The 27,231-nt window shown below is 69.4% G+C and overlaps 1 protein-coding gene, 2 long non-coding RNA genes and 4 other non-coding genes across 7 annotated transcripts; 4 read left to right on the top strand and 3 right to left on the bottom strand.

Moving 5' to 3' along the window:
- Nucleotides 1-420: 420 nt before the first annotated feature.
- On the bottom strand, nucleotides 421-12,860 carry MAN2B1 (mannosidase alpha class 2B member 1; the record flags this gene model as incomplete). The annotated part of the gene is made up of 21 exons (XM_064141311.1): nucleotides 12,751-12,860; nucleotides 11,647-11,749; nucleotides 10,487-10,660; nucleotides 9,744-9,937; nucleotides 9,023-9,155; nucleotides 6,272-6,414; nucleotides 6,068-6,184; nucleotides 5,903-5,985; nucleotides 5,241-5,361; nucleotides 4,500-4,578; nucleotides 4,316-4,425; nucleotides 3,951-4,058; nucleotides 3,746-3,862; nucleotides 3,452-3,667; nucleotides 3,140-3,237; nucleotides 2,495-2,618; nucleotides 2,286-2,404; nucleotides 2,090-2,191; nucleotides 1,904-1,991; nucleotides 1,088-1,168; nucleotides 421-981 (listed from the first exon to the last, which is right to left on the bottom strand). Coding segments are annotated over exons 1-21 (2,964 nt in total), but the record flags the coding sequence as incomplete, so codon positions are not given.
- Nucleotides 12,861-13,088: 228 nt separating this feature from the next.
- LOC135174058 (uncharacterized) lies at nucleotides 13,089-19,710 on the top strand. The gene is made up of 3 exons (XR_010301698.1): nucleotides 13,089-13,838; nucleotides 17,525-17,598; nucleotides 18,970-19,710. It is a non-coding gene; the product is annotated as an uncharacterized LOC135174058 (long non-coding RNA).
- On the top strand, nucleotides 13,994-14,074 carry LOC135174063 (small nucleolar RNA SNORD45). Its single transcript, XR_010301702.1, has one exon. It is a non-coding gene; the product is annotated as a small nucleolar RNA SNORD45 (small nucleolar RNA).
- Nucleotides 16,111-16,191, top strand: LOC135174061 (small nucleolar RNA SNORD45). Its single transcript, XR_010301701.1, has one exon. It is a non-coding gene; the product is annotated as a small nucleolar RNA SNORD45 (small nucleolar RNA).
- On the top strand, nucleotides 18,423-18,503 carry LOC135174064 (small nucleolar RNA SNORD45). Its single transcript, XR_010301703.1, has one exon. It is a non-coding gene; the product is annotated as a small nucleolar RNA SNORD45 (small nucleolar RNA).
- LOC135174059 (uncharacterized) lies at nucleotides 19,665-23,767 on the bottom strand. The gene is made up of 3 exons (XR_010301699.1): nucleotides 23,297-23,767; nucleotides 21,935-22,008; nucleotides 19,665-19,824 (listed from the first exon to the last, which is right to left on the bottom strand). It is a non-coding gene; the product is annotated as an uncharacterized LOC135174059 (long non-coding RNA).
- On the bottom strand, nucleotides 23,061-23,141 carry LOC135174060 (small nucleolar RNA SNORD45). The gene has a single exon (XR_010301700.1). It is a non-coding gene; the product is annotated as a small nucleolar RNA SNORD45 (small nucleolar RNA).
- Nucleotides 23,768-27,231: the final 3,464 nt, after the last annotated feature.

Below are 27,231 nucleotides of genomic sequence, written 5' to 3'. Positions count from 1 at the left end.
GGGAGGGGGCACATGAGGGCACAAGTGGGAGTGGGGGGGGCATGAGGGCATATGTGGGGGTGCGGGGGGGCACATGTGGGGTGCGGGGGGGGCACATGAGAACACAAGAGGGGGTGTGGGGGGGCACATGAGGGCAGAAGTGGGGGGGGAGTGGCACAATTGGGCACAAGTGGGAGGGGCGGGGGGGGGAGGGGGCACATGTGGGCACAAGTAGGGGTGCGGGGGGGGCACATGTTGGGGTGCAGGAGGGGATGGGGCACATGAGGGCACATGTAGGGGTGGGGGGGGCACAAGTGGGAGGTGGGGGGGGGAGGGGGCACATGTGGGAGTGGGGGGGGCATGAGGGCATATGTGGGGGTGCGGGGGGGGCACATGTAGGGGTGGGGGGGCACACGAGGGCACTAGTGGGGGGAGTGGCACAACTGGGCACAAGTGGGAGGTGTGGGGGGCGAGGGGGCACATGTGGGCACAAGTAGGGGTGCGGGGGGGGCACATGTTGGGGTGCAGGAGGGGATGGGGCACATGCAGGGGTGGTGGTGGGGGGAGGGGGCACATGTGGGCACAAGTAGGGGTGCGGGGGGGGCACATGTTGGGGTGCAGGAGGGGACGGGGCACATGCAGGGGTGGGGGGGGAGGGGGCACATGTGGGCACAAGTGGGGGTGCGGGGGAGGGCACAAGGGGGCACAGGTGGGGGGCAGAGGGGGGCGCTCCCCCTCCCAGAGCCCTGCCCCGCAGCCCCCTCCCCGCCTCACCTGGCGCAGCCTGGGCTGGGGCTCGCCCCCCCCGGCGGGGGCCAGCACCGGGTACGGTGCCAGTGCCAGCTGCTGTGCCAGCGGCCGGTACCCCTCGGCCGCCTCCGCGGCGCGGTCCAGCAGCACCAGGTGGTGCCCGCGGACCACCAGCCCCTGCTTGTCGGTGCCAGGCTCCGACAGGGGCTCTGCCACCCCTCGGTTGTCATCGTGGAGGAGGCGACGATGGACCTGGGGGGTCGGGAGGGGGGGTCGGGGGTGGGGTTAGGCTGCCCTCGGCGGGGGTGGGGTTACCCCTGGGCACCCCTGCGGGCGGTGCCAGCTGCTGTGCCCTCACCATCAGCTCCAAGGAGCCATCCGAGAGGCTGCTGCCGCCCTGCGAGCGGTCGGTGAGGACAGTCAGCTGCAGCCGGGAGTCCTGCGGGCACTGCTGTGATGAGCTGCGACCGGCCTCAGCCCCCCCCGGCACCCCCAGCCCCCCCAGCTGCCCAGGCAGGGAGGGGGCACAGATGTGATGAGCTCTGCCCAGCCTCAGCCCCCCCCCGGCACCCCCAGCCCCCCCAGCTGCCCAGGCAGGGAGGAGACACCACAGATGTGATGAGCTCTGCCCGGCCTCAGCCCCCTCCGGCACCCCCAGCTGCCCAGGCAGGGAGGAGACACCACAGATGTGATGAGCTCTGCCCAGCCTCAGCCCCCCCGGCACCCCCAGCCCCCCCAGCTGCCCAGGCAGGGAGGGGGCACTGCTGCCATGAGCTCTGCCCAGCCTCAGCCCCACCCTGGGCACCCCCAGCTGCCCAGGCAGGGAGGACACCACAGGTGTGATGAGCTCTGCCCAGCCTCAGCCCCCACCCAGGGCACCCCCAGCCCCCCCAGCTGCCCAGGCAGGGAGGGGCCACAGGTGTGATGAGCTGTGCCCAGGCTCAGCCCGTCCCCACCCCCAGCTGCCCAGGCAGGAAGGGGGCACTGCTGCCATGAGCTCTGCCCAGCCTCAGCATCCCCCCCGGGCACCCCCACCCCGCAGCTACCCAGGTAGGGAGGGGTCACAGTTGTGATGAGCTCTGCCCAGCCTCAGCACCCCCCCAGCACCCCCAGCCTCCCCCAGCTGCCCAGGCCGGGGGGGCACAGAGCTGTGCCCGGGCTCAGCCCCTGGCACCTTGATGTAGATGTGAGTAGCCACAGGGTAGTAGTTCCCTGCCACAGGCTCCGTCTGGTTCAGCTTCCAGCTGGGCCTGAAGTCTCGCCTGGGGGGGGGGACAGGAGGCAGCGGCTGGCGGCGGGGAGGGTCCGGGGGGTCCCGGGGAGGGTCCCGGGGGGGTCCCGGGGGGGTCCCGGGGCAGACCTGCGGCGCAGGGTCTGGCGCCCGTTGGAGTCGGTGTAGAAGGTCCCGGCCGTGGCCAGCGGCGTCTCGAAGCGGCTCACGACCTCCTTGCCCCAGCCGTCCCTGGGGGGGGGAGGGGCAAGAGGAGGTTATTATGGGCTGGGGGAGGGGGTCCCAGCTCAGCCCTGCCCCCCCCCGCCCCAAGCCCCTCGCTCACTGCACGGGGATGGGCCCCAGGGTCCACTCCAGCTCCAGGTAGGGCTGCCCCGCGTGGAGCCGAACCACCTGGGAGCACCAGGAGGAGAAGTTCTGCTGCACCTCCTGCACCAGCCTGGTCTGCGGGCACGGACACGCGTGGGGGGAGCGTCAGAGGGGACGGAGCCCCCCCCCGGGGAGACTCAGCGCCCATCCCCCCCCCCCCAGGACCTTCAGCACGGAGGTGGAGACTCGCTTGGAGCCGGCGACGGGGAAGGGCTGGGAGCCGTCGGGGCGGAAGATGTAAGCGCCGGAGGCCTGCGGGCTGCTGGCATCGCCCACGCTGGCATTGTACCTGCGGGGAGAGGGCACGGGGAGAGGGCACGGGGAGAGGGCACGGGGAGAGGGCACGGGGAAGGGAGGGGAGAGGGAGGGGAGGGGAGGGGAGGGGAGGGAAGGGAAGAGAGGAGAGGGGAGAGGGAAGGGAAGGGAAGGGGAGGGAAGGGAAGGGAAGGGAAGGGAAGGGAAGGGAAGGGAAGGGAAGGGAAGGGAAGGGAAGGGAAGGGAAGGGAAGGGAAGGGAAGGGAAGGGAAGGGAAGGGAAGGGAAGGGAAGGGAAGGGAAGGGAAGGGAAGGGAAGGGAAGGGAAGGGAAGGGAAGGGAAGGGAAGGGAAGGGAAGGGAAGGGAAGGGAAGGGAAGGGAAGGGAAGGGAAGGGAAGGGAAGGGAAGGGAAGGGAAGGGAAGGAAGGGGGAGGAGAGGGAGAGGGAGAGAAGGGAAGAGGAGAGGAAAGGGAGGGAGGAGGAGAGGGAAGGGAAGGGGGAGGAGGGGGAAGGGAGGAGGAGAGGGAGGGCAGGGAGGTGGCAGGGGGCACTCACCAGTAGAAGCTCTGTGCCACGGGCAGGGAGATGCCCTTGGCCAGGTTCTGGATCTCCCTCATGTGCCCGGTCAGGGGGTCAAAGAGCACTCGGAAGTGCTGGGGGGGGGAGGGGGAGCAGAGCCTCGAGCGCCAACCCTGACCCCCCCCCCCCAGCCCCTTCCCTTCAGCCGGGGCCAGCACAGCCCCAGCCTGGGCCAAGCCTCCCAGCACAGAGCAGCTCCAGAGCCCGACCTGGCGCCTGGCACACGCCGGGGGGATGCCCCCACACGCGGGGCCGACGCCGGTGCCCCCCCCGGGGCGGGACCCTTACCTCGTTCTGGATCTCCTGAGGCTGCTCTGACGGCAGGCTCGGGGCGGGGGGGGCTCCCCGGGGGTCCTCAGGGCTCAGCCGAGTGACAGTGAAGGTGCTGAAGCCCAGGGCGGGCGCAGAGGCCGAGAAGAGAAGCTCCCTGCTGGCATTGCTGGCACCGCTGGCACTGCCACCCTGCCCCCGCAGCCAGCGGGTGGCATTGGACATGGGCACGACCTGAGCAGGGGCAGGGCAGGGTCAGGGGTGGGCGGGGGGGGGGGGGGGGAGGTGGGCACAGGGGCGGGCTGGGCTCACCTCGCTGGGCACAGGCTGCCCCTGGGGGTCCGTGACGGCGTAGGAGGTGCCAGCGACTGGCAGCCGGAGGGGCCAGGAGATGCTGCGTGCCAGGGGGTTGTAGAGGGTGAGGCTGAACTGGGGGCAGAGGCAGATGGAGGTGGGTGGGGGGGTGAGAGCCAGCAGCACCCAGGAGGTGCCCCCAGCCCCCCCAGGAGGTGCTCACCTGCTTGGCCACCTCGCTCAGGGGGCAGACGCTGATGTTGAGGGCATCGCAGAAGACGAAGCTCTGCTTGGTGCCCCCCAGGCTGCCCAGGGCGTTGGCCACCAGCACCTGGGGGAGAGCAGGGCACGGCCCCACGGTGGCCTCCTCGCCCTCCCCTGGCCACAGCCACCAGGGCAGCTCCTTTGGGCACCCAGCTTGCCCACCCCCCCTCCAGAACGCTGCCTGGGTGGCTGCCAACCCTCACCCCCTTAGATGCCAGTGTGCCCCACAGAGGTGATGCTGCTTCGCCCCCAGCCCCCTGCCGCCCCCCCACACGCCCCCACCTTGCCCATTACCCCCCCCCAGGCCGGGGGCTGGGCTCCTACCTGGCACCTGTCCCAGCCCCGTGCCAGCTGCCTGGCATAGTCATCGGCCACGTCCTGGCGCTCGGTGCCGCTGACGGCGTCGTGGTGCTGAGCCACGGCCACAGCCTCCCCTGCCGGGACACGCGGGGGTGTCGGGGGGGAGCCCGAGGGGGGGTCCCCGGGGGGGTCGCACAGCAGCACTTACGGAGCACGGAGCTGTCCCCGGGGCCGTAGGGCCCCTCCCGTGCCACCGGCCCGGCCAGAGCCTCCAGCTGGGAGCAGATCTGCAGCCAGGGGCAGGGGGGGTCAGGGCACAGCTGCCAGGGCAAGGGGGGGCCTGGGCTCCAGGAGGGGGTGTGGGGGCCAAGGGGGGGCCTGGAGTCCAGGAGGGGGCTGGAGGTACAAGGGGGTCTCGTGGGCTCCAGGAGGGGGTTGTGAGGTTCGAGGGGGGGCCCTGGGGTCCAGGAGAGGGTTGTGGGGTCCGAGGTGGGTGGTGAGGTCCAGGAGGGGGTGTGGAGTCCAAGGGGGGGGGTCCTGGGCTCCAGGAGGGGGGTGTGGGGTCCGAGGGGGGGTCCTGGGGTCCAGGAGGGGCGTGTGGGGTCCAGGTTGTGAGGTCCAACGGGGGGGTGGCAGTGCCCGGGGGATGGCAGTGCCCAGGGGTGGCGGTGCCCAGGAGAGGGTGGCAGTGCCCGGGGGGGATGGCAGTGCCTGGGAATTGCAGTGCCTGAATGGGGGGCAGTGCCCGGGGGCTGTCGGGGCACAGGAGGGGGGTGGCAGCGCCAGGGGGGGTTGGCAGTGCCCAGGGGGGTGGCAGTGCCCGGGGGGGGATGGCAGCGCCCGGGGGGGTGGCAGTGCCCGAGGGGGCTGTCAGGGCACAGGAGGGGGTGGCAGTGCCCGGGGGGGGATGGCAGCGCCCGGGGGGGGGCAGTGCCCGGGCGGTGCCCACCTGCAGCAGGTTGGCACTGCGGCGCTCGTAGCGCTTGAGCGCAGGTCTGCTGCAGAAGAAGCCAGTCCAGAACTGGTGAGCTCCATCCGCGTAGGGCAGGAAGTCATCAGCCTTCAGCGGCCTGCGGGGGGGCACTGCTGGGGGCGGCCCTGGCACTGCCCAACCCCCTGTGCCCCCCAGCCCGTGCCACCCGGGCAGCCCTGGCACTGCCCAGCCCCTTCTCCACCCCCTGTCCGTGCCACCCGGGCAGCCCTGTCAGTGCCCGGCCCCCACTGTGCCCCCCGCGATGCCCTGGCACTGTCCAGCTCCCACTGCACCTCCTGCCCGTGCCACCTGGGCAGCCCTGGCAGTGCCCAGCCCCCACTGCATCCCCTGCCCGTGCCAGCTGGGCAGCCCTGTCAGTGCCCAACCCCCTGTGCCCCCCTGGCTGTGCCACCCGGGCAGCCCTGGCACTGCCCAGCCCCCACTGTGCCCCCCGAGATGCCCTGGCACTGTCCAGCTCCCACTGGACCCGCTGCCCGTGCCATCTATGCACCCCTGGCACTGCCCGGCCCCCCCGCATCCCCCCACCCGTGCCAGCCGGGCAGCCCAGGCACCGCCCAGCCCCCCCTGTGCCCCCCCCGCCCGTGCCAGCCGGGCAGCCCTGGCAGTGCCAGGCTCACCAGGAGAGGTTGGCTCGGTGCAGCTCCCGCAGGTAGCAGGAGGGGGTGGAGTAGAGAACCTGCACTCTGCTGCCGTTGGCTTGCTGGGGGGGGGGGAGGAGGCATTGAGAGGGCGCTGGGGGGCGCGGCAGGGGGCGGGGGGCAGGGCGGGCACCCCCTCCTGACCCGGGCATTGACGTGGGCGATCAGCTTGTCCAGGTTGGTGAACCAGAGGTTGGCATTCTCGTAGTGGAAGTCGGAGCCCATGGTCATGATGATGTGGTTGGTTCGGTAGTGCTGGGCCTAGGGGGGGGCCTGGCTCAGAGCCCCCACTCCGGGCAAGGCAAAAGGCCCCCCCAGGGCCCCCCCAGGCGCGGGGAGGGCACCCACCTGGCTGGCAGCAGCCTGCAGGAAGGAGCTCACCACCTGCCCCACGTTGTTCTCCTCGCTGGGCTCGTCCACCACGGGGGGGTCGGAGCAGAGCTGGTCCCAGCAGAAGCCCCGGGGGGGGTTGTAGACGTTGGGGAGGATGCCTGGGGGGGGGGAGGGGAGAGAGGGGCAGGGGAGAGGGGGGAGGGGAGGGGGAGGGAAGGGAAACGACAACCCTCAGCGCTGGGCAGCTGGCAGCAAGGACAGGGAGAGGTGGGGACAGGGATGGGGAAGGGAGAGCTGAGGTGGGGACAGGGATGGGGAGATGAGAGCTGAGGTGGGGACAGGGATGGGGAGAGGAGAGCTGAGGTGGGGACAGGGATGGGGAGGGGAGAGCTGAGGTGGGGACAGGGATGGGGAGGGGAGAGCTGAGGTGGGGACAGGGATGGGGAAGGGAGAGCTGAGGTGGGGACAGGGATGGGGAGGGGAGAGCTGAGGTGGGGACAGGGATGGGGAGAGGAGAGCTGAGGTGGGGACAGGGATGGGGAGGGGAGAGCTGAGGTGGGGACAGGGATGGGGAGATGAGAGCTGAGGTGGGGACAGGGATGGGGAGGGGAGAGCTGAGGTGGGGACAGGGATGGGGAGGGGAGAGCTGAGGTGGGGACAGGGATGGGAAGGGAGAGCTGAGGTGGGGACAGGGATGGGGAGAGGAGAGCTGAGGTGGGGACAGGGATGGGGAGGGGAGAGCTGAGGTGGGGACAGGGATGGGGAGGGGAGAGCTGAGGTGGGGACAGGGATGGGAAGGGAGAGCTGAGGTGGGGACAGGGATGGGGAGGGGAGAGCTGAGGTGGGACAGGGATGGGGAGAGGAGAGCTGAGGTGGGGACAGGGATGGGGAGGGGAGAGCTGAGGTGGGGACAGGGATGGGGAGATGAGAGCTGAGGTGGGGACAGGGATGGGGAGGGGAGAGCTGAGGTGGGGACAGGGATGGGGAAGGGAGAGCTGAGGTGGGGACAGGGATGGGGAGGGGAGAGCTGAGGTGGGGACAGGGATGGGAGAGGAGAGCTGAGGTGGGGACAGGGATGGGGAGGGGAGAGCTGAGGTGGGGACAGGGATGGGGAGATGAGAGCTGAGGTGGGGACAGGGATGGGGAGGGGAGAGCTGAGGTGGGGACAGGGATGGGGAGGGGAGAGCTGAGGTGGGGACAGGGATGGGGAAGGGAGAGCTGAGGTGGGGACAGGGATGGGGAGAGGAGAGCTGAGGTGGGGACAGGGATGGGGAGGGGAGAGCTGAGGTGGGGACAGGGATGGGGAGGGGAGAGCTGAGGACAGGGATGGGGAGAGGAGAGCTGAGGTGGGGACAGGGATGGGGAGAGGAGAGCTGAGGTGGGGACAGGGATGGGGAAGGGAGAGCTGAGGTGGGGACAGGGATGGGGAGGGGAGAGCTGAGGTGGGGACAGGGATGGGGAGAGGAGAGCTGAGGTGGGGACAGGGATGGGGAAGGGAGAGCTGAGGTGGGGACAGGGACGGGGAGGGGAGAGCTGAGGTGGGGACAGGGACGGGGAGGGGAGAGTTGAGGTGGGGACAGGGACGGGGAGGGGAGAGCTGAGGTGGGGACAGGGATGGGGAGGGGAGAGCTGAGGTGGGGACAGGGATGGGGAGGGGAGAGCTGAGGTGGGGACAGGGATGGGGAGGGGAGAGCTGAGGTGGGGACAGGGATGGGGAGAGGAGAGGAGAGCTGAGGTGGGGACAGGGATGGGGAGGGGAGAGCTGAGGTGGGGACAGGGATGGGGAGGGGAGAGCTGAGGACAGGGATGGGGAGAGGAGAGCTGAGGTGGGGACAGGGATGGGGAGGGGAGAGCTGAGGTGGGGACAGGGATGGGGAGGGGAGAGCTGAGGACAGGGATGGGGAGAGGAGAGCTGAGGTGGGGACAGGGATGGGGAGGGGAGAGCTGAGGTGGGGACAGGGATGGGGAGGGGAGAGCTGAGATGGGGACAGGGATGGGGAGAGGAGAGGAGAGCTGAGGTGGGGACAGGGATGGGGAGGGGAGAGCTGAGGTGGGGACAGGGATGGGGAGGGGAGAGCTGAGGTGGGGACAGGGATGGGGAGGGGAGAGCTGAGGTGGGGACAGGGACATGGCTGGGACCAGCGCTGGGGTCAGCGACTTGGGCCAGGGCCAGGGCTGGAAGCAGCTGAACAGGGCCAGGGCTGGGGGTTCAACAGGCTGGTGACAGCCCCAGGAGGGGACAGGGGACACAGGGAGGACAGGGGGCACAAGGGGAACAGTGGGCACAGAGGGGGATCAAAGGGCACAAAGGGGACAGTGGGCACAAGGGGGATGAAGGGGCACAGAGGGGATCAGATCAGCAGGCACAGGGGGCACAGATGGCATCAGAGCAGCAGGCACAGGGGGCACAGGGGGTACAGGGGGCTCAGGGGGCACAGAGGGGATCAGATCAGCAGGCACAGGAGGCACAGGAGGCACAGTGGGCACAGGAGGGATCAGATCAGCAGGCACAGAGGGCACAGAGGGGATCAGATCAGCAGGCACAGGAGGCACAAAGGGCACAGTGGGCACAGAGAGGATCAGATCAGCAGGCACAGAGGGCACAGTGGGCACAGATCAGCAGGCACAGGGGGCACAGGGGGCACAGGGGGCACAGATGGCATCAGAGCAGCAGGCACAAGGCAGCCCGCGGAGGGCAGGGGGTTGAGGGCCAGGCTCCGGGCGGGCACCCAGCGCCGCGCAGGGCCCCTCCCCCGCCCGCCCCACCCGTGAAGATGTCTGCCGCGGGCGGCGCCAGGTCCTCGCTCGCCCTCCAGAGCATCTCCAGGCGCCGGCGCCGCTCCCGCTCCGCCTTGTCCTGGTAGTCCACGCGGCCCACGAAGAGGCCATCGTAGCCCATCTGCGGGGGGGCACCACCCTGGCGTCACCCCCACGGGCGTGGGTGGGCACAGAGAGAGGCCGGGGGGGCACGGACCTGGGCGAAGACTGCAGCCAGCTGCCAGTGTGCCCCCACGGGTGCCCTCCTGTGCCCCACAGGACCCTCCCTCGTGTCCCTCTGTGCCCCCAAGTCCCCCCAGCTGCCAGTGTGCCCCCAAGGCTGCCATCCTGTGCCCCACTCAGGACCCTCCCTCGTGTCCCTCTGTGCCCCCAAGTCCCCCCCAGATGCCAGTGTGCCCCCAAGGCTGCCATCCTGTGCCCCACTCAGGACCCTCCCTCGTGTCCCTCTGTGCCCCCAAGTCCCCCCCAGATGCCAGTGTGCCCCCAAAGCTGCCATCCTGTGCCCCACTCAGGACCCTCCCTCGTGTCCCTCTGTGCCCCCAAGTCCCCCCCAGATGCCAGTGTGCCCCCACGGGTGCCCTCCTGTGCCCCACTCAGGACCCTCCCTTGTGTTCCTCTGTGCCCCCAAGTCCCGCCCAGGTGCCAGTGTGCCCCCAAGGCTGCCCTCCAGTGCCCCTCCCCCGTGTCCCTCCGTGCCCCCCGGCCCCACCTGGGCGAGCAGCGCTGCCAGCTGCCGCGAGTGCCCGAAGGGGTCGATCTGCCAGGCCACGCGGGGGGTGCCGCAGGCGCCCAGGTGGTGGCGCAGGAAGCGGCGTCCCAGTGCCAGCTGCTCGATGCCAGCCGCGTAGTGCGTGGTGGCCTCGTCGCTCATGCACCAGCCCCCGCCCACGAACTCCAGGCGCCCTGGGCACGGGGGTGGGGGGGGCACAGCTGGCACCGCCTGCCAGGGCCACCCGGAGAGAGCCGCGGGGACACCCCCGGACTGGTCCCCCCACCCACCCCGGGCCCACTCTGGGCACCCCAAGTCTTTGTGCAAGACCAAGGGCACCCCCCAGGTGCCAGTGTGCCCCCAGGAGTGCCCCCCTGTGCCACTCAGGACGCTCCCTCATCTTCCTCTGTGCCCCCAAGTCCCCCCCCCAGGTGCCAGTGTGCCCCCAAGGCTGCCCTCCTGTGCCCCTCAGGACCCTCCCTCATCTTCCTCTGTGCCCCCAAGTCCCCCCAGATGCCAGTGTGCCCCCAAGAGTGCCCCCCTGTGCCACTCAGGACCCTCCCTCGCCTTCCTCTGTGCCCCCAAGGCTGCCCTCGTGTCCCACTCAGGACCCTCCCTCGTGTTCCTCTGTGCCCCCAAGCCCACCCCAGATGCCAGTGTGCCCCCACGGGTGCCTTCCTGTGCCCCTCAGGACCCTCCCTCGCCTTCCTCTGTGCCCCACGCCCCCCCCCCCCCCCCCGTACCCTCCTGGACCAGCCTGCGCACGGCCCCGCGGGTGGCCTCGTCCTGCTGCCGCCACCAGCGGGCGAAGAAGGCGACCTCGGAGTAGACGAAGCGGCGAGAGGGCTCCGCCCGCAGCGCTGCCACCACCGCGGAGAGGATGTACCGCACCCCCGCGTGCTGCACCGCGTTCCGCACTGCGGGGACAGGCAGCGCTCACCCCGGGGGGGGAGGGCACCGGTGGCACCCATGGGGAGCGAGGAGGGCACCGGTGGCACCCACGGGGAGCGAGGAGGGCACCGGTGGCACCCCCGGGGGGCGAGGAGGGCACCGGTGACACCCACGGGGAGCGAGGAGGGCACCGGTGACACCCACGGGGAGCGAGGAGGGCACCGGTGGCACCCACGGGGGGCGAGGAGGGCACCGGTGGCACCCACGGGACACTCGTTACACGCAGGGGTCGGGGAGGACAGAGGGCAACGGCGCTGCCAGGCGGGGGGTGGGATGGAGGGCACCCCCGGGCCACCCCCTGTCACCCCGGGGGGGCGAGGAGGGCACCAGTGGCACCCACGGGACACTCGTTACACGCAGGGGTCGGGGAGGGCACAGGGCAACGGCGCTGCCAGGCGGGGGGGGTGGGGGTGGGTGAGGGGCTCAGGCTCGGTGGGGCAGGGTGGGGGCAGGGGCGTACGGGGGGCGCGGGTGGCATCCAGGGGGACAAAGGCTCCGCGGCTCGGTGGCCTCCAGCGCCGTGTGTGTGTCCCCCCCAGCCCCAGGTTGGCTTCAATGTCACCTTCGCACCCCCCCCCCCCGTGCCCAGGTTGGCTTCAATGATGTCACCTCCGCCCCCCCCCCAGCCCCCATTTAGCTTCAGTGATGTCACCTCCGCCCCCCCCCAGACCCCATTTAGCTTCAGTGATGTCACCTCCGCCCCCCCCCCAGACCCCATTTAGCTTCAGTGATGTCACCTCCGCCCCCCCCCAGCCCCCATTTAGCTTCAGTGATGTCACCTCCGCCCCCCCCCAGCCCCCCGGTTGGCTGCAACGGTGCCCCCCAGCACGCCCCCGGAGGTGCCAGCTCCATCCCCAGCCCAGCTCCCTGCCGCAGCCCCCCCCGGGGGATGCCACCGACACCCTCACGGTGGCCTGGGGGCCGCCGCCGCCGCCCCCCCGGTGCCCCCCACCTCCGTAGTAGTACTGCTCCACCGTCTTGAGCCAGCCCACGTCGTCGTGCGTGTGCGGGACCAGGTGCACGTTCAGCATGTCGGGACGCGTGGGGGGGCACGACTGGGACACGGCGACACTGCCCCCTCAGACCGGGCCGGGACCCCCCCCCCGCCAAAGCCTCCGCTCCCACCGGGACCTCCTCCCGCTGCCCGGAGACCCCCCCCAGGGCCGCCCCTTCCTCTGCGCTCCCTCTCGCCCCTGCTGCCGCCGGCGCCCCCCAGGCCCCCGAGCGCTTCGCTGCCGCCAGCCGCTCCCCGGCCCCAGCTGCTCGCCGCTCCCGCAGGCTCCCCGAGAGCCTCCCCGCGCCCGCCGCGTCCTCCCCGTTCCCGTGTCCCCGCCACGCTCCGGTGCCCGCAGCCGCCCCGGTGCCATCCCGGTGCCCGCAGCCGCCCCTGTGCCCTCAGCCGCTCCGGTGCCCTCCCGGTGCCCGCAGCCGCCCCGGTGCCCTCGGCCGCCCCGGTGCCATCCCCGTACCCGCAGCTGCCCCGGTGCCCTCCTGGTACCCGCAGCCACCCCGGTGCCCTCCCGGTGCCCTCAGTCGCCCCGGTGCCCTCCCGGTGCCCTCAGCCACCCCGGTGCCCTCCCGGTACCCGCAGCTGCCCCGGTGCCCTCCCGGTACCCTCAGCCTCCCCGGTGCCCTCCCGGTGCCCCAGCCGCCCCGGTGCCCTCCGCCGCCCCCGTGCCCTCCCAGTGCCCGCAGCTGCCCCGTGCCCGCAGCCGCCCCCGTGCGCTCCCGGTGCCCTCAGCCGCCTCAGTGCCCTCCCGGTGCCCGCAGCCCTCCAGGTGCCCTCAGCCGCTCCGACGCCCTCTCGGTGCCCTCAGTCGCCCCGGTGCCCTCCCGGTACCCGCAGCCGCCCTGGTGCCCTACAGGTGCCCTCAGCCGCCCCGGTGCCCTCCCGGTACCCGCAGCCGCCCTGGTGCCCTCCCCGTGCCCTCAGCCGCCCCGGTGCCATCCCGGTGCCCGCAGCCGCCCCGGTGCCCGCAGCCGCCCCGGTGCCCTCCCGGTGCCCGCAGCCGCCCCGGTGCCCGCGCAGGCTCCGGCAGTCCCCGCGGGTCTCCACCTGGTACCCGCAGCCCGCGGCCGCCCCCAGCAGCAGCAGCAGCGGCACCGGCACCGCCCCGAGCCTCGCCATGGCGCCCACGGCGGCGGTCATGTGACCGCCTGTTCACATGACCCGGGGCGCTCGCGGCGGCAGCCACGCCCACTGAGCGAGCGGCAGCCAATGAGCGGCGAGAAGAGGCCTGTTCGTCCCCGCCCCTAATCTGATAGGTTGCTGCACGCAGGGGGCCACCAGGAGGCGGTGACGTAGCGCTCAGGAGCCAATGGGGAAGAGAGCTGCGCATGATTGACACAGCCAATGGCTCCCCGCGGCGCGGCCGATCGCAACTCGTCCTCTAGCGGCGGGAAGCAGAGGAGCAGCAATGGCGCTCCGGCCCCGCTCCTGCCTTGCGGCGGCCCCGGGCAGGGAGGCTGAGCCCGGCGGGAGCTGGGGCTCGGCCCTGGGCGTCGGTGCGGCCGCAGCGGAGCCTGGAGGGGACGAGAGGAGCAGGCGGAGGCTGCGGCACGGCCCCGCTGCGGCGGGCAGCGGCCGAGGCAGCTCCGCTCGGGCGGCGCAGAGGCAGCAGAGGCGAGCGCGGGCGGAGCGGAGCCGTGCGGGGAGCAGAGGGACCCCCGGGGGCAGCCGGGCCCGGGGGCGGCTCCGCTCCTGCCCGCGGGGCTGAGCCAGGTCCCGCTGCTGCTGCGGCCCCGCCGGGCTCAGCCTCCCTGGGCCGGGCAGGAGCTGCCCTGACCGCGCTGAGCTGCAGCTGATGCCAACCTCTGCGGCTCCAGAACCGCTCTGCGGCCCAGGGAGCTGCGGCCTGGGGTGGCACCGAGCCAGGTGCCAGCTGCTGTGCCCAGCTCCGGGCGCGGCTGGGGCACAGGAGGTGCAGCTTTGGGCTGCGTCCTCCGCGCTGGGGCTCGAAGCTCCTGTGCCTGCTGTGCCCCCGAGCCCTGACTGCCTTCCCTGCCCCCTCCCTGCGGGGGCAGCAGCGCCAAGGTGCCCCCCCCGTGCTGGGCAGGGAGCTGAGGAGATGCCCACCCTGGGCTGTGCCTGCTGGAGGCTGCTGCGGCCACTTGGGCTGCCTCGGGGCCGTGGGCAGGCAGCAGGTGAGTGGGGGCTGGGCAGGGCCTGCTGGCAGCCAGGGGGACCCCCGGGGGTGGGGGGAGCAGGGGCTGGGGGCAGCTCCGGGAGGCTGCTGCCGGTGCCAGAGCTGAGCCAGGTCCTGCTCCTGCTGTGGCACCGCCTGGGGGAGGCCTCCCTGGGCCAGTGATGAGCTTGGCCTGGGTTTGCTGAGCTGGAGCTGATGCCAACCTCTGTAGCTCTAGAATTACTCTGAGGCCCAGGCAGCTGCAGCCCCCCCCAGCCAGGTGCCAGCTCCTGTGCCAGCTCTGAGCCCAGCCTGGGGTGCAGGCAGCAGCTGGGGGGAGCTTCCCCTGCCCCTCTGCCCTGCTGAGCCTCAGCTGCAGTTTGCCCTCTTGCTGCCACGGCCCCGGGGGCTGCTGCTCCCCTCTGGAGCTGCTCCGAGGCCGTCCCGGAGCCTGCTGCTGGGCAGCTCCTGGCAGAGGCCCTGCTGGAGGCTCAGCTGCCCCTTGCCAGCCTTGCTGCCCTGTGCCACGGGGAGCTGCTGGGCAGGGGCTGCTGCCTGCACAGCCACAGAGCTGCCAGAGCCCTGCCCTGGGCGCTGAGCTGTGCCACACAGGGTGCCCTGCAGCCTGGCACTGCTCTTGCCCACGGCAGCAGCTTCAGGCCCTGCCAGTCAGAGCTGGGGGGCTCCTGGAGCTGGCATGGCGGGAACGGGAGCGGTGGTGGCGGGAACTGAGGCAGTCATGGCGGGAACTGGGGCGGTGGTGGCGGGAAGCGAGGCAGTCATGGCGGGAACGGGAGCGGTGGTGGCGGGAACTGAGGCAGTCATGGCGGGAACGGGAGCGGTGGTGGCGGGAACTGAGGCAGTCATGGCGGGAACTGAGGCAGTCATGGCGGGAACTGGGGCGGTGGTGGCGGGAACTGAGGCAGTCATGGCGGGAACGGGAGCGGTGGTGGCGGGAAGCGGGGCCGGGCCGGGGGCGCTGCGGTGGCGCTGGCAGGATTTGGACGGGAGGTGCGGGGAGAGCTGAGGTGGCAAAGCAGGAGCCGCAGAGCTCAACCTTCCCTGCGTGTGCGCCGCAGCTGTGCGCAGCCGCCCGCGGGCACCGAGCGCGGGCACCGAGCGCGGGCACCGAGCGCAGGCTGTGCCCCGGAGCGCTGCCGCCACCGGGGACATTGCTCCCCGCAGGAGCGGTCAGGCCCTGGACTGAGCTGCCCGGGGAGGGGCTGCAGTCGCCAGCCCTGGGGGGGTTCAGAGTGCTTTGGCTGCGGGGCCCGGGGATGTGGTTCGGGGCTGAACTCTGGGCTGGTGCTCCTGGGGAGCTCTCCCAGCCTGAGTGGTTCTGTGGGTCTGTGGCACAGGAGAGGCCTGCAGAGGAGGGAAGAGCCCAGCAGAAGCCAGCTCAGGATGGACAGCTCAGGTCCGGTGCGAAGGGGTGAGTACAGTTCCAGTTCTGCTCCCCAGTGCCCAGCCTCGGGGGCCGGAGTGTGCAGGCAGCTGAATGTGAGCCAGCAGTGCCCAGGGGGCAAGGAAAGCCAAAGGCATCCTGGCTGGCATCAGAAATGCTGTGCCCAGCAGGGGCAGGGAGGGGATTGTGCCCTGGTGAGACCACACAGAATGGCAGGGGCTGGAAGGGACCTCCCAGGCTGAGGCAGTGCCAGGGGCTGGAAGGGACCTCCCAGGCTGAGCCAGTCCAACCCCCCCTGCCAGGGCAGGATCACCCAGAGCAGAGCACCCAGGAGCACATCCAGGCAGGGTTTGAGTGCCTCCAGAGAGGGAGACTCCACAGCCCCCCTGGGCAGCCTGTGCCAGGGCAGAAATTCCTCCTCCTGTTTCCATGCATCTTCCTCTGCCTCAGCTGCCACCACTGCCCCCTGTGCTGGCACTGGCACCCCCCAGCAGAGCCTGGCTGCAGCCTCCTGGCACTCACCTGCACATGTTGAGAGCCACTGCTGAGGTCCCCTCTCAGGCTCCTCTGCCCCAGCCCCCTCAGGCTCTGCTCCTCACGGAGCTGTTCCATTCCCTCCAGCAGCTCTGTGGCTCTCTGCAGCAGTTCTGTGTCCCTCTGGAACTGGGGGGCCCAGAACTGGGCACAGGACTCCAGATGTGGCCTCACCAGGGCAGAGCAGAGGGGCAGGAGAACCTCTCGACCTACTCCCCCCAGCCCTGCTCCTCCACCCCGGGCGGGAGCAGAGCTCCAGGCTGCAGCCGAGCCCCGGGCGGGAGCGGAGCCTTGCGGAGCGCAGCTCAGGCACTGCCCTGCTGGGCAGCAGCTCCTGGGGGAGGCCACCCTGGGCCAGTGATGAGCTTGGCCTGGGTTTGCTGAGCTGGAGCTGATGCCAACCTCTGTAGCTCTAGAATTACTCTGAGGCCCAGGCAGCTGCAGCCCCCCCCCCCCCAACCAGGTGCCAGCCTCTGTGCCAGCTCAGCCCAGCCTGGGGTGCAGGCAGCAGCTGGGGGGAGCTTCCCCTGCCCCTCTGCCCTGCTGAGCCTCAGCTGCAGTTTGCCCTCTTGCTGCCACGGCCCCGGGGGCTGCTGCTCCCCTCTGGAGCTGCTCCGAGGCCGTCCCGGAGCCTGCTGCTGGGCAGTTCCTGGCAGAGGCCCTGCTGGAGGCTCAGCTGCCCCTTGCCAGCCTTGCTGCCCTGTGCCACGGGGAGCTGCTGGGCAGGGGCTGCTGCCTGCACAGCCACGGAGCTGCCAGAGCCCTGCCCTGGGCGCTGAGCTGTGCCACACAGGGTGCCCTGCAGCCTGGCACTGCTCTTGCCCACCGGCAGCAGCTCCAGGCCCTTCCCATCAGAGCTGGGGGGCTCCTGGAGCTGGCATGGCGGGAACGGGAGCGGTGGTGGCGGGAACTGAGGCAGTCATGGCGGGAACGGGAGCGGTGGTGGCGGGAACTGAGGCAGTCATGGCGGGAACGGGAGCGGGAGCGGTGGTGGCGGGAACTGAGGCAGTCATGGCGGGAACGGGAGCGGTGGTGGCGGGAACTGAGGCAGTCATGGCGGGAACTGAGGCAGTCATGGCGGGAACGGGAGCGGTGGTGGCGGGAACTGGGGAAGTCATGGCGGGAACAGGAGCGGTGGTGGCGGGAACTGAGGCAGTCATGGCGGGAACGGGAGCGGTGGTGGCGGGAACTGAGGCAGTCATGGCGGGAACGGGAGCGGTGGTGGCGGGAACTGAGGCAGTCATGGCGGGAACGGGAGCGGTGGTGGCGGGAACTGAGGCAGTCATGGCGGGAACGGGAGCGGTGGTGGCGGGAAGCGGGGCCGGGCCGGGGGCGCTGCGGTGGCGCTGGCAGGATTTGGACGGGAGGTGCGGGGAGAGCTGAGGTGGCAAAGCAGGAGCCGCAGAGCTCAACCTTCCCTGCGTGTGCGCCGCAGCTGTGCGCAGCCGCCCGCGGGCACCGAGCGTGGGCACCGAGCGCGGGCACCGAGCGCGGGCACCGAGCGCGGGCACCGAGCGCGGGCACCGAGCGCGGGCACCGAGCGCAGGCTGTGCCCCGGAGCGCTGCCGCCACCGGGGACATTGCTCCCCGCAGGAGCAGTCAGGCCCTGGACTGAGCTGCCCGGGGAGGGGCTGCAGTCGCCAGCCCTGGGGGGGTTCAGAGTGCTTTGGCTGCGGGGCCTGGGGATGTGGCTCGGGGCTGAACTCTGGGCTGGTGCTCCTGGGGAGCTCTCCCAGCCTGAGTGGTTCTGTGGGTCTGTGGCACAGGAGAGGTCTGCAGAGGAGGGAAGAGCCCAGCAGAAGCCAGCTCAGGATGGACAGCTCAGGTCCGGTGTGAAGGGGTGAGTACAGTTCCAGTTCTGCTCCCCAGTGCCCAGCCTCGGGGGCTGGAGTGGGCAGGCAGCTGAATGTGAGCCAGCAGTGCCCAGGGGGCAAGGAAAGCCAAAGGCATCCTGGCTGGCATCAGAAATGCTGTGCCCAGCAGGGGCAGGGAGGGGATTGTGCCCTGGTGAGACCACACAGAATGGCAGGGGCTGGAAGGGACCTCCCAGGCTGAGGCAGTGCCAGGGGCTGGAAGGGACCTCCCAGGCTGAGCCAGTCCAACCCCCCCCTGCCAGGGCAGGATCACCCAGAGCAGAGCACCCAGGAGCACATCCAGGCAGGGTTTGAGTGCCTCCAGAGAGGGAGACTCCACAGCCCCCCTGGGCAGCCTGTGCCAGGGCAGAAATTCCTCCTCCTGTTTCCATGCATCTTCCTCTGCCTCAGCTGCCACCACTGCCCCCTGTGCTGGCACTGGCACCCCCCAGCAGAGCCTGGCTGCAGCCTCCTGGCACTCACCTGCACATGTTGAGAGCCACTGCTGAGGTCCCCTCTCAGGCTCCTCTGCCCCAGCCCCCTCAGGCTCTGCTCCTCACGGAGCTGTTCCATTCCCTCCAGCAGCTCTGTGGCTCTCTGCAGCAGTTCTGTGTCCCTCTGGAACTGGGGGGCCCAGAACTGGGCACAGGACTCCAGATGTGGCCTCACCAGGGCAGAGCAGAGGGGCAGGAGAACCTCTCGACCTACTCCCCCCAGCCCTGCTCATCCACCCCGGGCGGGAGCGGAGCCTTGCGGAGCGCAGCTCAGGCACTGCCCTGCTGGGCAGCAGCTCCTGGGGGAGGCCTCCCTGGGCCAGTGATGAGCTTGCCCTGGGTTTGCTGAGCTGGAGCTGATGCCAACCTCTGTAGCTCTAGAATTACTCTGAGGCCCAGGCAGCTGCAGCCCCCCCAGCCAGGTGCCAGCCTCTGTGCCAGCTCTGAGCCCAGCCTGGGGTGCAGGCAGCAGCTGGGGGGAGCTTCCCCTGCCCCTCTGCCCTGCTGAGCCTCAGCTGCAGTTTGCCCTCTTGCTGCCACGGCCCCGGGGGCTGCTGCTCCCCTCTGGAGCTGCTCCGAGGCCGTCCCGGAGCCTGCTGCTGGGCAGCTCCTGGCAGAGGCCCTGCTGGAGGCTCAGCTGCCCCTTGCCAGCCTTGCTGCCCTGTGCCACGGGGAGCTGCTGGGCAGGGGCTGCTGCCTGCACAGCCACGGAGCTGTCAGAGCCCTGCCCTGGGCGCTGAGCTGTGCCACACAGGGTGCCCTGCAGCCTGGCACTGCTGTTGCCCACAGACAGCAGCTCCAGGCCCTGCCAGTCAGAGCTGGGGGGCTCCTGGAGCTGGCCACAAACTTTCTGTCTCCCCCCAGGTGAGTTCCTTCCCTGCTGTGGGATTCCTGCTCTGAAGAAGCCCTGGGCAGAGGGCACCAACCCTACCTGCTGCCTGCCAGAAGCAGTGCCCCAGGCAGCAGGGCACAGCCTGAGCCAGGCCTGGGGGAGAGGCTGAGGCTGGCCCCGGAGCTCTGCAGGGTGAGTTCCCCTCTGGCCTCTGCTGCAGGGCTGTGGTGGCAGCAGAGGGGCACAGGAGCAGCTCTGCAGGGGGCTGGAGAGGGTTCAGGAGCAGGCAGCTGAGCTTTGTGCAGGCTGCTCCTGCCAGGGCTGGCCTGGGCACAGCAGCTTTGGGCAGAGCTCTGGGAGGAGCTGTGAGGAGCCCCTGGCTGTAAAGAGGCTGCAGGGAGCTGCTTGGAGCCTTCGCTGCTCTCCAGCCCTGCTGTGGGATTCCTGCTCTGCCTTCCCTGGGAGCAGATCCCAGCCCCTGCTCTGGGCAGAGCTCATCCTGCAGTGCTGGGGCCTGCTCCGGAGCCCTCAGCACAGGAGGGAGCTGAGGAGCAGAGCCAGAGGAGGCCACCACGGTGGTCTGGGGGGGAGGTGTTCAGCCAGGGACCCCCACTGCAGCCTTCCATGCCTGAAGGAGCTCACTGGGGAGCAGAGCCAGGCTGGGGGGGGCTGCTGCTGGGGGCTGCTCCTGTGTTATGAATTAATTAACACTTAATAAGCATCAAAGTTGTTAATGAAGATGTAATTAAAAGCTGTTTATTAGAGTGTGTTAACTGCAGTCCATTCATTAACTCCCACCTGTCTCTGTGAGCTGTGCCCAGCTCAGGGCACCTGGAGCTGGTTGCTGACCCAAGAGGGGGCAGGAACAGTTCAGGGAGGGTGGAAACCTGGGACAGGGGAGGACAACAAATGAGCAAGTGCAGGGGAGAGGAAAGCTGCAGTGTGAGGCTTGGGGCCAGGGGAGGCTCCTGGGGGCACCACTGGAGCCAGGCACCAGGGCTTGGATTGGATCCCCCCCCCCAGGGTCTTCTGGTGATCTGCTTCCCCCCCAAGAGCACCTTCACAGGCTCACAGAAACATCCCAGCTGGGAAAGCTGCTCAGGAGCACCAAGTCCAGCCCAGCTCCCTGCTCTGCAGCCACATCCTGCACCTGCAGCACCTCCTGCTGCAGCCTGAGCCCATTCCTCTGCTTGCCACTGAGGGGCTCTGAGCAGAGCCCAGCAGCAGCCTCTCCTCAGCCTCCTTTCAGGTAGCTGCAGGCAGCAGTGAGGTCTCCCTCAGCCTCCTCTGTTCCACAGCAGCTGTTGCAGAGGAGGATTTCTGTACCTGTGCCTGTCTGGCAGAGGTGAGGAATTGATCTGAGGCAGTGTAAATTGTATGTAAAAATAGAATTTATTAATATTTATGAACTTTTGCCACCCCCAACCACTGTGTAGCAATGTTAAGTCCTGTGCAAGATGATGACAGCAATTTAGGACAGAATCTGTACAGGGATTGGGTTAGTAACTGGCAAAACATTCAAACTATGAACAGGGAGAGAGGTTTCCCTTCTGGCTTAGTGCTGCTTGGGAGCTTATGCTGTAGCCCAGCAGAGAGGCTGAAACTCTTCCTGCTCTAAGGCAGAGGAAACTTAGCACAGTCTCACAGTCTCATCAGGGTTGGAAGAGACCTCACAGCTCATCAAGTCCAACCCTTTAGCACAGAGCTCAAGGCCAGACCATGGCACCAAGTGCCACGTCCAGTCCTGCCTTGAACAGCTCCAGGGACGGCGACTCCACCACCTCCCCGGGCAGCCCATTCCAGTGTCCAATGACTCTCTCAGGGAAGAACTTTCTCCTCACCTCCAGCCTAAATCTCCCCTGGCGCAGCCTGAGGCTGTGTCCTCTTGTTCTGGCGCTGGCCACCTGAGAGAAGAGAGCAACCTCCTCCTGGCCACAACCACCCCTCAGGTAGTTGCAGACAGCAATAAGGTCACCCCTGAGCCTCCTCTTCTCCAGGCTAACCAATCCCAGCTCCCTCAGCCTCTCCTCGTAGGGCTGTGCTCAAGGCCCCTCCGCAGCCTCGTTGCCCTTCTCTGGACATGCTCAAGCACCTCAAGCATATATAAATGTGCAGGCTGGAATGAGCTCTGCCTCTACAGCACAGAGTCAGGTTGGCTGAGATTGAGATCAGAGCATGAGGTCTGAGCCTCAGTGAGCATCAGAGCTATGCAATGGCTTCTGAGCCTGTGGGTGTGAGCGGCTGAGTGCTCCAGGTGCAGGTCAGAGCTTAGCTGATCCTTGCAGGTAGGTCAGAGAGCTGAGCTGCAGGCAGGGTCAGAGAGGCCACATCTGGAGTCCTGTGCCCAGTTCTGGGCCCCCCAGTTCCAGAGGGACACAGAACTGCTGCAGAGAGCCACAGAGCTGCTGGAGGGAATGGAACAGCTCCGTGAGGAGCAGAGCCTGAGGGGGCTGGGGCAGGAGCGTGAGAGGGGACCTCAGCAGTGGCTCTCAACATGTGCAGGTGAGTGCCAGGAGGCTGCAGCCAGGCTCTGCTGGGGGGTGCCAGTGCCAGCACAGGGGGCAGTGGTGGCAGCTGAGGTAGAGGAAGATGCATGGAAACAGGAGGAGGAATTTCTGCCCTGGCACAGGCTGCCCAGGGGGGCTGTGGAGTCTCCCTCTCTGGAGGCACTCAAACCCTGCCTGGATGTGCTCCTGGGTGCTCTGCTCTGGGTGATCCTGCCCTGGCGGGGGGGGGTGGACTGGCTCAGCCTGGGAGGTCCCTTCCAGCCCCTGGCACTGCCTCAGCCTGGGAGGTCCCTTCCAGCCCCTGCCATTCTGTGTGGTCTCACCAGGGCACAATCCCCTCCCTGCCCCTGCTGGGCACAGCATTTCTGATGCCAGCCAGGATGCCTTTGGCTTTCCTTGCCCCCTGGGCACTGCTGGCTCACATTCAGCTGCCTGCCCACTCCAGCCCCCGAGGCTGGGCACTGGGGAGCAGAACTGGAACTGTACTCACCCCTTCACACCGGACCTGAGCTGTCCATCCTGAGCTGGCTTCTGCTGGGCTCTTCCCTCCTCTGCAGACCTCTCCTGTGCCACAGACCCACAGAACCACTCAGGCTGGGAGAGCTCCCCAGGAGCACCAGCCCAGAGTTCAGCCCCGAACCACATCCCCAGGCCCCGCAGCCAAAGCACTCTGAACCCCCCCAGGGCTGGCGACTGCAGCCCCTCCCCGGGCAGCTCAGTCCAGGGCCTGACTGCTCCTGCGGGGAGCAATGTCCCCGGTGGCGGCAGCGCTCCGGGGCACAGCCTGCGCTCGGTGCCCGCGCTCGGTGCCCGCGCTCGGTGCCCGCGCTCGGTGCCCGCGCTCGGTGCCCGCGCTCGGTGCCCGCGCTCGGTGCCCGCGCTCGGTGCCCGCGCTCGGTGCCCGCGCTCGGTGCCCGCGGGCGGCTGCGCACAGCTGCGGCGCACACGCAGGGAAGGTTGAGCTCTGCGGCTCCTGCTTTGCCACCTCAGCTCTCCCCGCACCTCCCGTCCAAATCCTGCCAGCGCCACCGCAGCGCCCCCGGCCCGGCCCGGCCCCGCTTCCCGCCACCACCGCTCCCGTTCCCGCCATGACTGCCTCAGTTCCCGCCACCACCGCTCCCGTTCCCGCCATGACTGCCTCAGTTCCCGCCACCACCGCTCCCGTTCCCGCCATGCCAGCTCCAGGAGCCCCCCAGCTCTGACGGGAAGGGCCTGGAGCTGCTGCCGTGGGCAAGAGCAGTGCCAGGCTGCAGGGCACCCTGTGTGGCACAGCTCAGCGCCCAGGGCAGGGCTCTGGCAGCTCCGTGGCTGTGCAGGCAGCAGCCCCTGCCCAGCAGCTCCCCGTGGCACAGGGCAGCAAGGCTGGCAAGGGGCAGCTGAGCCTCCAGCAGGGCCTCTGCCAGGAGCTGCCCAGCAGCAGGCTCCGGGACGGCCTCGGAGCAGCTCCAGAGGGGAGCAGCAGCCCCCGGGGCCGTGGCAGCAAGAGGGCAAACTGCAGCTGAGGCTCAGCAGGGCAGAGGGGCAGGGGAAGCTCCCCCCAGCTGCTGCCTGCACCCCAGGCTGGGCTCAGAGCTGGCACAGGAGCTGGCACCTGGCTGGGGGGGGCTGCAGCTGCCTGGGCCTCAGAGTAATTCTAGAGCTACAGAGGTTGGCATCAGCTCCAGCTCAGCAAACCCAGGCCAAGCTCATCACTGGCCCAGGGAGGCCTCCCCCAGGCGGTGCCACAGCAGGAGCAGGACCTGGCTCAGCTCTGGCACCGGCAGCAGCCTCCCGGAGCTGCCCCCAGCCCCTGCTCCCCCCACCCCCGGGGGTCCCCCTGGCTGCCAGCAGGCCCTGCCCAGCCCCCACTCACCTGCTGCCTGCCCACGGCCCCGAGGCAGCCCAAGTGGCCGCAGCAGCCTCCAGCAGGCACAGCCCAGGGTGGGCATCTCCTCAGCTCCCTGCCCAGCACGGGGGGGGCACCTTGGCGCTGCTGCTCCCGCAGGGAGGGGGCAGGGAAGGCAGTCAGGGCTCGGGGGCACAGCAGGCACAGGAGCTTCGAGCCCCAGCGGGGAGGACGCAGCCCAAAGCTGCACCTCCTGTGCCCCAGCCGCGCCCGGAGCTGGGCACAGCAGCTGGCACCTGGCTCGGTGCCACCCCAGGCCGCAGCTCCCTGGGCCGCAGAGCGATTCTGGAGCCGCAGAGGTTGGCATCAGCTGCAGCTCAGCGCGGTCAGGGCAGCTCCTGCCCGGCCCAGGGAGGCTGAGCCCGGCGGGGCCGCAGCAGCAGCGGGACCTGGCTCAGCCCCGCGGGCAGGAGCGGAGCCGCCCCCGGCCCTCCCGCGCTGCCGCCGCAACGGCCCCGGCCCAGCCCCGCCAGGGCTGCCCTCAGCGTTCGCCTGAGCCGCCAGGAGCAGGCAGCGGCAGGGGCGGGCAGCGGCAGGAGCGGGCAGGGGCAGGAGCGGGCAGGGGCAGGGGCGGGCAGGGGCAGGGGCGGGCAGCGGCAGGGGCGGCCAGGGGCAGGGGCGGGCAGCGGCAGGAGCGGGCAGCGGCAGGGGCGGGCAGGGGCAGGGGCGGGCAGGGGCAGGGGCGGGCAGCGGCAGGGGCGGCCAGGGGCAGGGGCGGGCAGCGGCAGGAGCGAGCAGCGGCAGGGGCGGGCAGGGGCAGGGGCGGGCGGCGGCAGGAGAGGGCAGCGGCAGGGGCGGGCAGCGGCAGGGGCGGGCGGCGGCAGGGGCGGGCAGGGGCAGGGGCGGGCAGGGGCAGGGGCGGGCAGCGGCAGGGGCGGGCAGCGGCAGGGGCGGGCGGCGGCAGGGGCGGGCAGGGGCAGGGGCGGGCAGGGGCAGGGGCGGGCGGCGGCAGGGGCGGGCGGCGCCGAAAGGCCCCGTCCGGGAGCGGCGGCAGGCAGGGGCCGGGCTGGGAGCGGGCAGCGGCGGCTGCGGGCGGGGGCTGTGCCCGGAGCTGGGCTGGGAGCGGGCAGCGGCGGCTGCGCTTGCCCTGGCAGTGAAGCTCTCTGCTTGCAGCGGGGGCTGCGGAGCCGCTGCGCTGCTGACCGCGGCGAGATCCGGGATCGTAGAATAGAATCATAGAATCAAGCAGGCTGGAAGAGAGCTCCAAGCTCATCCAGTCCAACCTATCCCCCAGCCCTGTCCAGTCACCCAGACCACGGCACTAAGTGCCCCATCCAGTCTTTTCTTAAACACCTCCAGGCACAGAGACTCCACCACCTCCCTGGGCAGCCCATTCCAATGCCAATCACTCTCTCTGCCAACAACTTCCTCCTCACATCCAGCCTAGACCTCCCCTGGCACAACTTGAGACTCTGTCCCCTTGTTCTGTTGCTGGTTGCCTGGCAGCAGAGCCCAACCCCACCTGGCTACAGCCTCCCTTCAGGTAGTTGTAGACAGCAATGAGCTCTGCCCTGAGCCTCCTCTTCTCCAGGCTGCACACCCCCAGCTCCCTCAGCCTCTCCTCATAGGGTTTGTGTTCCAGGCCCCTCACCAGCTTTGTTGCCCTTCTCTGGACACCTTCCAGCACCTCAACATCTCTCTTGAATTGAGGGGCCCAGAACTGGACACAGTAATCAAGGTGTGGCCTGAGCAGTGCTGAGTACAGGGCAAGAATAACCTCCCTTGTCCTGCTGGCCACACTGTTCCTGATGCAGGCCAGGATGCCATTGGCTCTCTTGGCCACCTGGGCACTGCTGGCTCATCTTCAGCTATTCTCTATCAGTACCCCCAGGTCCCCTTCCTCCTGGCTGCTCTCAGTCACTCTGTCCCCAGCCTATAGAGCTGCTTGGGGTTGTTGTGGCCAAAGTGCAGAACCCTGCACTTGGCCTTGTTCAGTCTCATCCCATTGGCCTCTGCCCACCCATCCAGCCTGGCCAGGTCCCTCTGCAGGGCTCTCCTCCCCTCCAACAGCTCCACAGCTGCTCCTAGCTTGGTGTCATCTGCAAACTCACTGATGCTGGACTCAATGCCCTCATCCAGGTCATCAATAAAGATATTGAACAGGACTGGGCCCAGCACTGAGCCTTGGGGCACACCACCAGTGACAGCTGCCAACTGCATGTGGCACCATTCACCACCACTCTCTGGGCTCTGCCATCCAGCCACTTCCTGACCCAGCACAGAGTGAATCTCTCCAAGCCATGAACTGCCAGCTTGGACAGGAGCTTCCTGTGGCAGACAGTGTCAAAGGCTGTGCTGAAGTCCAGCTAGACTACATCCACAGCCTGCCCCACATGCACCAGGCAGGAACCTGACCATAAAAGGAGATCAGGTTGGTGAGGCAGGACCTGCCCTTCCTAAACCCATGCTGGCTGGGCCTGATCCCTTGGCCATCCTGGAGGTGCTTTGTGATGGCACTCAAGATGACCTGTTCCATGCCCTTGCCTGGTGCTGAGGTCAGGCTCACAGGTCTGTAGTTTTCTGGCTCCTCCTTACGACCCTTCTTGTGGATGGGCATCACCTTGGCCAGCTGCCAGTCTTCAGGGACCTCTGCAGTGAGCCAGGACTGCTGATAAATGATGGAGAGTGGCTTGGCCAGCTCAGCTGCCAGCTCTCTCAGCACCCTAGGGTGGATCCCATCCGGTCCCATGGACTTGTGAGGATCCAAGTGTCTCAGCAGGTCCCTTACTGCTTCCTCATGGATTAGAGGGGGACTGTACTGGTCCCTGCCTCCATCTGCCACTCCAGGAGTCCAGCTGTGCTGGAGACAACCTGTGCCACTAGTGAAGATTGAGGCAAAGAAGGTGTTAAGCACCTCTGCCTTTTCCTCATCCTTTGTCACTCTGTTCCCCTCTCTATCTAACAAGGACTGGAGCTTGTCCTTGGCCCTTCTCTGCCATGCAGATATGACCCAGGCTGGGCGGGAGCGGCGCTCCCAGGCCGGACCTTTGCTGCCCGTTTCGGTCCCAGGGTTTTGCATCCTCTGTCCCCGCAAGGCGCAGACTCGAGCGGCTGCCGCCAGGGTCCCTGCGGCGCTCCCCGAGCGGAGAGCAGCGCCAGGAGCCGGAACGGAGGCAGCGTCCCGCAGCCGCCTCCGGCTGGGCTCAGCCGGAATGAAAACGCTTTGGGAGGGACCTCCGGAGCCCACCCAGCCCCAGCCCCCCTGCCAGAGCAGGGTCAGCAGCGCAGGGCGCGCAGGAGCACCTCCCGGTGGGGCTGAGGAGGCTCCAGAGGAGGCTCCGCAGCCTCTCTGGGCAGCTGCTGCAGGGCTCCAGCAGCCTCCCCCCCAAGAAGTTTCTCCTCCCGTCGAGGTGGCACCTCCTGGGCTCCAGCTGTGCCCCTTGCCCCGGCACTGGGCAGCCTGGCCCCTTCCTGCCGCCCACCCCTCGGCTGTGGGCAGTGCTTGGCAATGCCTCTGAGCCTGCTGCAGGCTCTCACCTCCAGGGCCTTTGCTCCTGCCTGAGCTGCCCCAGGCCCTTCGGCATCCTCACAGCCTCCCCTGGGCTCCCCCCAGCACTTCCCTGTGCCCCTTGAGCTGAGGAGCCCAGAACTGGGCACAGGCTGCGGCTGTGGCCTCGCCAGGGCAGGGCAGGGCAGAGGGGCAGCAGGACCCCCCCTGCCCTGCTGGCCACACTCTGCTCCTTCCCCCCCAGGGCCCCCGGGGCCCGTCCTGCCCCGCAGGGCACATTGCTGGGCCCCGGAGAGCTCCTTGGCCAGCAGCGCTGCCAGGCGCTGCCCCAGGAGCTGCTGCCCAGCAGGGCAGTGCCTGAGCTGCGCTCTGCAAGGCTCCGCTCCCGCCCGGGGCTCTGCTGCAGCCTGGAGCTCTGCTCCCGCCCGGGGCTCTGCTGCAGCCTGGAGCTGCT

The sequence above is a fragment of the Pogoniulus pusillus genome, unplaced genomic scaffold (assembly GCF_015220805.1).
Source record: "Pogoniulus pusillus isolate bPogPus1 unplaced genomic scaffold, bPogPus1.pri scaffold_249_arrow_ctg1, whole genome shotgun sequence".
Lineage (NCBI taxonomy): Eukaryota > Metazoa > Chordata > Aves > Piciformes > Lybiidae > Pogoniulus > Pogoniulus pusillus.
Note: the sequence above shows the minus strand (reverse complement) of the source record. Positions and strands in the feature narration are given on the sequence as shown.